Source organism: Octodon degus, unplaced genomic scaffold (assembly GCF_000260255.1).
Source record: "Octodon degus isolate 3935 unplaced genomic scaffold, OctDeg1.0 scaffold00179, whole genome shotgun sequence".
In the NCBI taxonomy this organism is placed as follows: Eukaryota; Metazoa; Chordata; class Mammalia; order Rodentia; family Octodontidae; genus Octodon; species Octodon degus.
The window spans coordinates 602,127-613,656 of NW_004524755.1; the positions used below are offsets into that span (position 1 = coordinate 602,127).

Here is an 11,530-nt window from a genome sequence, read left to right on the forward strand (position 1 = left end):
GAGCAAGAATAGTGAAAGTTAACCTGAGAATTGTAAGGAGGCATCAGATAAAGCCACATCAGGATTTTTTTCCTTCTTTATTTCTCTTCCTGCAGTGATCCTTGCATATTCACTTTAGAAGATTTTACTTGTTAACAGGTGAAGCATTAGTTTTATGTTGAAAACCTAAATTCATTTGCAGAATGGTTCAAATAGCCAATCTGTCATTCTGCTGTTCTTAAAGTAAATGCTGAGTTTAATTCAGCTTAAGTATTTTATTTAGCTTAGACATTACATGATTGGTATTTACCTACATACTCAACAGAGGTTTATATTATGTGACTCAAATCCATAGATAAGACTATAATAAAACTTTACTTACAGGGAAAGCTTTCACTTTGGTTCATAAAATCAAAAGAGTAATTTAAAAAGTAATGCATATTTAAACATTAAAAGTTTACGAGTATCTTCAAGCGTACTAAAGTTTTCCCTAAAAGAGTGTTAAAATCAGGAAATAATTTCTAGAAAGTGTACAGGTAATATGTAATTTGTGAATTGTTCTGGAGAAGGAAACACTTCACAAAGGAGTATTTTTTATATACTAAACAAAAGGCAGACATAAATCTCTTTTGGAATATTTCTGTTCTGACAAGCTATTTTGAAGCAAAGGAAGATCACACACTGATTTTCCAATTAAACTGAAGGTTTCAGAACAGGAAACGGCACGTGGCGTGGAGATGCCACGCGTATTCATTTTTTCCAGAATACTTCAGTTTACACAGAGTCTGTCTCAGGATTATAAGGATAGGTGGTATTTAATCCCCACCCAATAACAAAACCTGAAATGTGCATTAATTCCTTCTCTTAAAACTTCTGTAATGTTTGCTGCAAGCCTGTGTTAGCAGAGCCTCCTCGTATTTCTAGGTATCACTTGTAAAGATTCAAAACTGAAAACATCTTGCCTCTGGAGAGATGAACATTAAAATAAGTTTTAGGAAATAGTTTATATCACCGTGGTTAAATTATTGTAACTCGGCAGAGCAGTCATTTAATTAATTCTTGGCCTGTGACTGGCCACAATTCCATTAAAATAATTAATACTAGTGCTTATTACCCAGAAGCTGTGGGTAAGTGTGCACACACGGGGACGGTCACCAGGAGGTGCGTGTGGTGGGGGAGGGCGCTTTCTCCTAGCTACACTCTACTAACTCAGGATTTCAGTGCTTACTCCCAATTAGTATTGCTGGCAGCATGCATTTTTTTAAAGAATGCTTCCAATGGTCCATTTAGGAGGGCGCTTTGTCTAAAGTTGTATTCCCTAAGGCCGTAATCTATTCACTGGCTTCTGCTAAGAGCGATGGTGAAATGCCAAACAAAATGAAAAAGGCACAGGCAAATAGATTTCTGTTTACTAAATGGGGCCCTCCGATTTTAAAGTCAGTTCGTGTCAGCAGATAAACTTTCTAAACTATAAAGAATCCCTGCGGAAGTCAAATGAATATGCAGATGGAGGATTTGACAGTTTAAATTTCACTACAGCCTTCTAACGAAAAGTTGGAAAAGGAGTAATCTGGTGGATCCCCGTGAGCCCAGACAGCTGGCGATTAAGGACACAACACACCTTGCAGCTGATCCTACCCTGCTGTTTGCACACTGAGGACAGCGGACTCCTCACCAAGTCTCCCCTGCAGTACTACCTGACCTAGCAAAGCCTGACCCAGTCCGGATCTGTGCTTCTGAGAGTGCCCGGCCTCCAGGTGCCCAACAGCCAAGGCCAAGAGAGTGCTTACAAATCCGAAGGCAAACTAGAAAATAAATATTCATTCCTCATCTTTTATTTCATATCAACCTTGGAAGCACCTTTTATTTTTTTTTATTTATTTATTTATTTATTTATTTATTTATTTATTGGAACTGGGGATTGAACTCAGGCCCTTGCGCTTGCCAGGGAAGCGCTTATTCCACTAAGCCATCTTCCAGGCCCCTTTATTTTATTTTAAATTGCAGTATATTTGTGAAACTTTTAAGGAGGTTTTTCTACCCACATCCTTTTACTGCACCAAGCTCCAATAACCATTAGGTCAACTGTCTCCTAGGTGAAGTTCCTCAAAATCATTTTCCTCTTGTATATCGCAAGAGGCATAGTGCATTACTAATGATTTCAAATATATCTGCACATAACATCTAAGGCCCCTTTACCATAAATCACATGGACGTTCAAAGTGACTGTATTGAGCCACCCTGCAGGGGCAGGCAACCCAAGCCAGCAGCGGGACTTCTCACACTGCAGTGCAGGCCAGCTCAGCTTTCGAAAGCTTCCCTTGAAACAGTGGGACAAATCCTTACCGAGTGCAGCTTCTGGTATAGGCCACACGCGTTGCATACATATCCGCCATTTGCATTCTTTCGCCAGAGAGAGGTCTTCGTGGTCAGGCAATTGGCACAAAAAACACCAGAGCCTCTGCGCCTCTGCAGTGGGGGGGAAGACCAAGGTCAGAGGTGAGTCACGTGATCGGTGGAGTCAGACCAAATCAGCCCAGGAGTTTTGTCTTCAGACTTGCCACAATGACAGTATAAAACCACACTGCCTATAATGAGGTCAGGTTCAATTGTGCTTAATAGGCACCACCGATTTTCATTATAATTAACCCTGCAGTGATGGATGAGGTGTGTGCAACTCCAAAGGCTTTTCACAGGGGCAGCTGTAACATTTTGAACTTTGGGTTTTGTACCCATAATGATTGCTCCAAAATGCTGAACTTTAAAATACACCTTTTAAAAGCGTCAAAACAAGAGTAAGGAAGTCCAAACACAGCAATGCCTTTTAAGTACACTTTGGGACAGGTTACCTGAGTTTTAAAATATGGTCGAGTCTGGAACAACAACAACAACAAAGACTTGCTTAAAGGTAACCCCACTCTGTGTCCCTCTGTGTGTTACTCATGTAACCGAAGTACGAGAGACCACCATACTCCCGCCTCTGGACTTGCCTCTGTAACTGTTAAAATGCAAAAGAGAAACTCCCTCTATTCCCCAGTGCCGGGCGGGCGGACCGGGAGGGAAGACTGCCAGGAGTACAGTATCACCAAGAGCGCGCACGGCTGCCTTCCGAGCTAGACAACTCCGTCCCGTCCGTGGCTATTTATTTATTTTGTTTGACTCAGACTTGGACGTCTCAAGCATTTCCAGATACAGATTGCTTTTAGTAGCCTGAAATCTGTAATCGTCAGATTCAAAAGTAAGAATATTTGAAAGTAGAGATAATTAGTATCACCGGTTACATTCTTGCTATCAAGTAATGATTCCAGTAAACTTTTTCATTTAAACAAAAAAGTCAGGCTGTGTTTGTAGGCGCAAATGCAAACAGGCAGGAAATGGAATTCTCCCCCCGCCCCCCGACATCTGCCCCCCAAAAAAGGCAGCCCGGATTGCGGCCCAGCTCTCTTTTTTCTAGGAAGCAAAGCCTTTAATGATAAAATATGCATGTTAGATAAGGAGTGGAAAAAGTCTTGCTGGAACCTAATTTTATTATAAATTAAATATTATAAACGCTATAAGTCAAAATTTCAGGGATACATAAAATTTAGGCAATTTATTTAACTGGAGTCCATACTGTAGCGGAGTGGTATGCCTGCCAAGAAAATACAATGGTTATAATTGTACTCTGATACATTTCAAATGGAAAGCTTTCTGCAGACATAATTTTGGCTTCAAGACTGGAACACTTTCTTGGCATTGAAAGGGCATTTGATTCATCGGGTGTTTCACAATGTATCACTAAAAAGACCTGGTGAGCAGCCAGTTCCCTATAGGGTAATTTTTCCATCCAGATGCAAGTGCTATCAGAGGCCCTCGTCAGCTAAACTAATTATGATCTTGCAATTGCTGATGCCTGCTCACTCTAACATTCGACATCCTCCATTAATCATCAATACAAGGAAAATGAATGAAACGTAAAGAAATGAGGCCGGTAAGCTGCACAGCTATAAAAATCTGAAATGAGAGCAATAACTTAACAAGATGGGGGGAATGTTTTTAGTGAGCGCAAAGTCAGGCTAACAATTGCCCTTTTAAACCAAGAACACGATTTCATTAGTGTAGCAGGTTGTGCCACTTTAGGTGATGTAATAAAAGCTAGATTTTCCCCAAAGATATCCCGGGCACCTCTTTTCTTCCCTCCTCCTCCAAGTCAGGACTAGAACACACAGCACGTTTCTTCTCAGTCTCAAGAACAGCAACATCAAACACTGTGTTGGAGGGCCAAGGGTCCCACTTGGGACTCCCTACGCGAAAACAGAGGATGTTGCTTTCCCCTGAACCAGTGGGCCACTGGGGGCTTGGTTTTTTTGTGGCCCTTTTTATCTAAATTAAACCAGGGAGCCCAGTTAGGTTAGAATTGTCATTTCATAAATCTAAGTACCACACTGGGCGAATCAACACCAGCTCCATCTACACGATCCACATAAACACAGCGTAAGGGGCCATTTGCAAACTATCACACATATGGCTGAGGTTCAAATCTGAATTGGAACATTCACTCCAGCCGGCTTGTCTTTCCTTATACCCCGGCTGCCTGACACAGCATGCCAAAGCGGGTGTAATCCTGATTTCAGTGAGCATTTCAACCCTTGCACAATTGGGTGCTTAATTCTCTTGCAGAAAAAAAATACTCTTCATTAGTTAGAGGGAAAACCCTGAAATTACAGCACTAGTTTCCACAGGCATATCTTGCTTTACGCAGTTCACAGCCTCCAGTAGAAGTTACTGTATTTTGGGTAAACCGTATCTTATTTTAAACACAGTCTATCAGGGGTACTGACTACACTCAGAGTCAGAATAGGTTGAAAGTGAATAAACCAGATGTAAAGAATCAAACTACTTGCATTCAAAACCTGTCTGTGTCATTTGCTAGGTGTAATGTTGGGCAAATTACTTAACTCTCAGGTCTGAAATATCGCCCCCCTTTACAGAGTGAGCTGCCGATTATTATGTGGATTAATAGACCCAATTAAGAGAGCGCCAGACATGAAGGAAATGTTCAGCAACTAGCTGTGCATCAGCGGATTCAAGTATGATTTCTTCTGTAGAATCAACATACTTTGTTAGTTTGGTTTTCATCTCAAGTCTCAATATTAAATATGAAGGCTTGTTTCAGCCATAGAGGTGGGTATTATCAAATCTTCTCAAACATGAGAATGGAAAGTTGAGTCAGAGTGAAACATCAAGGTGTTCACACCTCAAATTCAATAGGAGCCTGCTGCCCGGGGGTGGAGAGTAGGAGGTGAGAGTATTTTACACATAGGTTGCTACCTGCCATTTCACAAATTTAGCTCTTCGGGAAGCTCAACAGAACTGTACTGTTGGTGTGCTGAAATCTCTAGAAACAATTTGACCACACGACCGTGGCTCTCCCCATGTGGACAGGTGGAGGAGAGCCCCGACTTGGTCACACTGTGTAACAGTGTCCACTGGATGGACACAGAGGCACTTCTTGGAAGTGACCACACCTCAAGCCCAATCAGGAGCAGAGAAAGAGTGCCAGGCCTGATGGCTCATAGGGGTAATCCTAGCACTGAGGAGGCTGGGGTAGGCGGATCACTGTGAGTTCTAGGCCAGCCTGCTCTACAAAGTAAGTTTAAGGTCAGTCCGAACTGCAGAGTGAACCCCTGTCTCAAACGACAGGGGAAAAAGGAACAGAGAAACAGTCAGCTATGAAAGAGCAGTCTGCAAAGGCTGCCAAGTGGGCACCTCCCCTTTGTACTTTATAAGAAACCTCGCCTTCATTTGAAGAAAAGGAAAAGCACTAAAGCCCTTATTTTATTCATGGTTTATTTTGCATGGCAGAGTTTTAACTTATTTTATTCTTCTCCGTCTACTTAGCTTGTTCAAGACAGAATTCATGTTTCCTAACAGGCGTGAATATTCTACACTAGATACCATGCTCTGTTGTGGATGGCTAAACACTAACGACATTTAAAATAATTGTACCTGCTATTCTTTTTGTCCTTTGTGTTCACTCCTATTTGGGGTGGGGGGGAACACTGTATTTTGTTTTGGTTTTTTAAAATCCCTTTCAAACCTATTCCATTTAGTGTGACAAGTTTATCTAGAGTTGGGCAGAGACAGCCAATACTGTTACAGGAAATAAAATCAAGAAAGTGTATCGTGGCTCCTGCCTTCCAAACCTATTTCTGAGTGATGGTTCCCCGGCTGAGTAGGCTCTCGCTAGGTCAGGCAGGAGGGCAACACTCTCCATCCTTACAGTCATCAACAGTGGCCGATAGTTCTACACTTACGCGTGTAGGTTCAAAATCTTTTCTTGGGCCGGGGAGATGGCTCAGTAGGATAAGCGCTTGACTGGCAAAGGCAAGGATCTGAGTTCAATCCCCGGTTCCGCCAAAAAAAGAAAAAAAAAAAAATAAATAAAATCTTTTCCCTACAAGCTGTGTTTAAGAGGTAAGAATAATGTGCACCCACATAACCTTATGCAGGACAGAGGAAGATGAGGAATCTTACGGATGATGCTCCTGGTAGGAATAAACATGCACGTGATGTCCACTGGCCTTGCCAAGGGACCGCGGTATAGTGGACAACTTGCACTTTTCAAATCACACACACACTGCGTCCTCCGCTCCTCAACCTCTCTACGCACACGTTCTGTTTCTCTGAGAGTTTAGGAGGTACTGGAATGAAGGACAGCTAGCCCCTTATTTGAACCAACCTGAAAGTAAACTCAAATGCAAACCTCTACGGAAAGAATTCTATTCCCATCAATTCAAGGCAGTGACAGTTATTAAATGTAACATCTCATGCTAAAAGTGGGACTTACAGTGCGAAGGCTGCACGTGGGCACTATCTGCATACTACCTGTGCTGGTCAGTACCATCCTGTGTGGAAAAGGAAGGATGACAGATGGAAGCATGAACTGCAGCTGTGAGAGTCCTTCAGCAGTGTGATCGGTCTAGCAAGCACTTCTCAGCAATTGCTGAGATATGTTCAGACTTTTTTTTTTTCAAATGTATTTATTTTTTTCAAATTACAACCACAGTAGTGGCAATGCAGGTGCGTTTCACAAAGCTGTGCATGCCAGGATTTGAACTAGAAAAGGAAACACCTACTTTTCCAATGTAACTACGTTTCAAGTCTATCATAACCTCGCACTTGCACTGGAGTAGACCAAGAAATATAAAATACTTAAAAGCAGCGCAGCTTTGGTCCTCAGCCTTACAGCGAAGCACTGTGCAAGCATCAGGACAGTCAGCTCTCTTCCAAAGCGCTGATTCAAGATTTGCTTTGGGGGACGTAATTCCTCAGTTTACTTCTATACCACTCTGGGCTCAGTCTTGGCATATATGCTGGTAAATCGAGATATGACTTAAGGGAATAAAATGAAAAAATAATTTTAAATTGATTCAGCTGTTTTTTATTGCTTACTTTATTTTATTATTTGAAGATCTGCCAAATAAAGATTTTAGGGGTTTTCAAATTTCATTATTAACAAAGAGCCGATTTCATCTGATTAATAAAAAGTAAATTTGATTGAATTATTCACTCAAGTGGCTTAGCATTTATCGACATGGATATTCATCTCTAAGATATTACAAGTCTCCATTGGTGAAGGAATTTGTGCAGAAATGATCTTTTATAATAGTTTTCTATGAATAAGAACCATACTGAAACCATGTAATTACATAACAACCCTTGATAGGCAGAATATTTACTCACATTTTTTATGGTTTTATATCAGTCATCTTAAATCGAATCAATCTGAAATTTGATATACGTGCTGTTAGTCTGGAAGTACCTCAAATATTTTTTAACTCTTTAAATATTTTCTATGTTTATTTGATTATATCAAGAATTCTTTGCAAATTTCATTTTAGGGAAGGGCACAGATGGCTATGATAGACCCTGCTGGTGCAATTTTGCAGTCTTAAAATTTCAGTGGTCAACTTAATTCATTTCAGAGCTGGGAATAATTCCCGTGTGTCCATGCGTGCCTGGCACTGTGCTACAGAGGCAGCAAGGCACAGTGCTGCGGAGTTCCCAGCGGAGAAAAGACGGCGTGAATGCAAAGCAGACTGAGGGAGTTCGTGGACACCGGCAGCCTGAGCCACGTAAATCACATGGAAAGTTCTCTGAAGGAACTGATGTGCATTCAGATCTAATGTAGAGGCCGAAATTCATCTAACCATGACAAGACCCACTTTCTGTGCATCTATATAAAATGTGTAATAGTCTGATTTTTTTAAAAAAAATAAGTTAACACTTGTTTTGATGTCTCATTAGTAGTAGGGTCCTACTGACAACACTGTCCTATTAATTTTCAAGAGTTGATACTGACTTGAGCCAATGAAGTGTGCACGATAATCAGCTATGTGCTCCACATCGATTTGATAACTGCTGATAAGTGATCAATACTACTTTAGTCCTTATCACTATTACCAGTGGGAGAGAGGATTTCTCACCTCATGTGTGCCCCTTTGTCACTAAAAAAAATCAACGGGCTGCTGACTACATACGACCCTACACAAAATACACAATACTGCAGCTAGAACAACTTAAAAATAGATGGTGGTTTGCAATGTACAACTTTAGGTGACAGGCAGAATTTTACCAGAAGCACAAGCAGGCCAATCGTTTAGCAAGAGCAGAGGAAATGCTCTGCCAATAGAAAGCAACAGTTACCAATATCGTGGCTGACTTTTATTCCAAATAAAATGAAAAATCAGCTGAAATGGGCTGTCCGACAAGTCTATGCCTGCTTGAAACAGCCAACTCTCTTTGCCCTCAGATTTCTTGCCAGAAAACAGGAAGGACTCTGCAAGGTTCAGCCAGGCACCCATCCTATAATCACCTATCTCTGGGTTTGGAAGTAAAACTTGTTTACCCTGCTTTTTCAACTCAATTCCTGCACACAGCCACACTGATCATAGAGACAGACCAGTGCAATCCGACAGCCCTGGCTAAATGCAGTGGGACAACTCTTGTTCCAGGACGGGGAGGTGACATACAGTGCAGTGATGGCACTCATATCCAGGCATGGATGCTCCTGAGATTCATCCCGCATCTTCCCACATCGGGGCCACAGGTTACATTGCATCCATCTCTTCTGATGGTCAACTGGAGACTACCGGAGTGACAGCAGAAATCAAGATTTCCTAATGTAAATCCTGCACTTGAAACATATACAGTCTTCAAGCAGGAAGGCTTTAGTAATTCATAACACAGATATTTAAAACCTAGAGCAACAGTCTGAGGACTCCCTCTCCTTTATCTGACTACTATGCTGGTGAGCCAACCCAACACCCGGGGTCGCACAACTTACGTAACAGGATGGGGACTGGAAAAAGCCAGATCTGGGGAGTTCTGACACATGCTGTTTCTGTAATAATGTGCTGCCTTCCAGCAAGTATGGATTTGGACAGCTAAAAATATGGTTGAAAATTTATGTCTGCGCTGTCTTTTTTCATTCCACGTGAAAGTCATTATTGTCCAAAGAACCACTCAAGTCACTCACTGCTTCGACTTCTGCCTCCACGTATCTGTTTTCACCTCTCCTTCAGCTACAACAAACTTGTTCCACAGGGACTTTTTTCTTCTCTGCCAGAGCCAAAGTCTGACACTGACATAAGCAAAAATATAGTAAAAAGAGATTTTTTTTGAGGCATTGTTAAATAATTTTAGCACCTCCTACGCAAATTTTTGACTTGAGAATAAAATAGCTGATTCTTTTATACCTTTATTTCATGGTATACTTTTAATAAATACATTACAGGATACTTCACACTATAAAAACAAAAATCTCAATGAGAGACCAAGTGTAGAAAAAGTCTAAAGCACAATGTTCTCAGCTAATAAGCATTTAAATGGAGACACAAAAATAGATATTTTATGTATCATGTGTGTCCAGCTGCCTAGGTAAAATACAATGATGATGATTTGAAAGTGCAAAGAAAACAAATCCAGAACTTTCTCCTATTTGTTGACAATCACTGGCCCAAAAAGCAACTCTGTCCTTTTGTAGTTACGTACACATCCGTGGTTCCTCCAACACTGTTGGGAGATACACGTTCTTTTGAAAACTTTCCTTATGTTTTACCCAGAAAAAATGAATGTGTAAAATATTTTGCAAATGATTTCAGGAAGTTCAAAAGAACATCCCTCAAAAAAATATATTCAAAGATTTCCTCTGGGCCTGAATGTCCTAAACCCCAGGTTAAGATCTCTTGATATGTGTCATCCCAGTTCCAATTTAAAGTAAATAATTAGATATTATGATTCTGCGTGTATTTAGATTAAACCAAAAGGAGTTCTTTTACTTATCTAGCATTGAAAAGCCTGATTTGAACCCTACACAATGTATACACGAATCAAACATTACATGTCACACCCCATTAATATGTACCACTCATGCTTTAGTATATCGGTTTAAAAAAAGGTTAGCTAAAAACTTGGTCTCTGTTTTAAAAAATAAACTAACGTGGCCTGAAACATGGCTTGGTGGTCCTAGCACTTGCCTGGAAAGAGCAAGGATCCAGGTTCCAGCCCCAGTGCCGCCTGCCGTTGGCCCCTTGCTGAGCCAGCCACCCAAACTGGATGTGGTGGGGCACCCGTGGCACCCCAGCAGTGGGGAGGCAGAGGCAGGAGGATCACTGCGAGTCTCAGCTGCGAGACTTCTCAGTGCTTCACCTTCTGCTGCCACATGTCCGTTTTCACCTCTCCTTCAGCTACATCAGTGGCTGCAAAGTTGCCCCACAGGGCCTTTTCTTCTCTGCCAGAGCCAAAGTCTGACACTGAAACAGGCAAAAATATAGCCAAAAGAGATTTGTATAGCCAGGTCCTGGACAAAACAGATACATAAATAAAGATTTTTTAGAATTTAAGAAAATCTTGGTCTCTATGTTTAGACACAAAAGCAGGATCATATTTTATGAAGCATTTATGAATTAGTTATCTGATACAATCTTCTTGCCTGCCACTTTCTATGTCTTCCGTATAATTCCCATAGGTCATCAAATCTTTTACCTTTAAAATGTTCCCAAGAGAACAGCACTGTTATTACTCCTCCCACGTTCAGGCTGAGAAGACTCAGAAGTACTCCTCAGCTGCCAAACAATAAGCCAAGATACAAACTTAGGCTTCCTTCACTTAGAGTCTCAGTTCTTTTTTTTTTCCATATTTCATTGATAAACAAATAGCAATGAGACAGTTTCAAACCAAACTGGTAGGATAGTTTCAATAATTAACACATTGCATGCATTCTTCCTAGCGGTTAATTGCTGTACAAGATGCGGACATGATATTCTATTTACAAACACCATTAGAACAAATCCCTCTATTCATTAAGAGGATGTAACTATCTATCTATTCTAACCACTTTGAATATACAGATACAAAATGGACATTCATCTGTATCCCCTTTTTTTGTTAGGTTCTGTTATTTGAATATTACAGGTGTGTAAACTCAGCAAAATATTCTAAGAGTCCAGTAGTCCATAATAGTACTGAGTCTTCCGCTTCACTGACAATGTCAGAAATTGTTGACCTG

At 40.9% G+C, this 11,530-nt stretch overlaps 1 protein-coding gene across 3 annotated transcripts in view; it reads right to left on the bottom strand.

The window, feature by feature from the left end:
• The window catches only part of Trps1 (transcriptional repressor GATA binding 1), a 243,022-nt gene that overhangs the window by 5,922 nt on the left and 225,570 nt on the right, over nucleotides 1–11,530 (bottom strand). For all 3 annotated transcript variants that reach the window (XM_012517450.2, XM_023703780.1, XM_023703782.1), the window contains one exon: nucleotides 2,326–2,448. In XM_012517450.2, coding sequence (XP_012372904.1) covers nucleotides 2,326–2,448 — 123 coding nt within the window. The remainder of the gene's footprint in view (nucleotides 1–2,325; nucleotides 2,449–11,530) is intronic.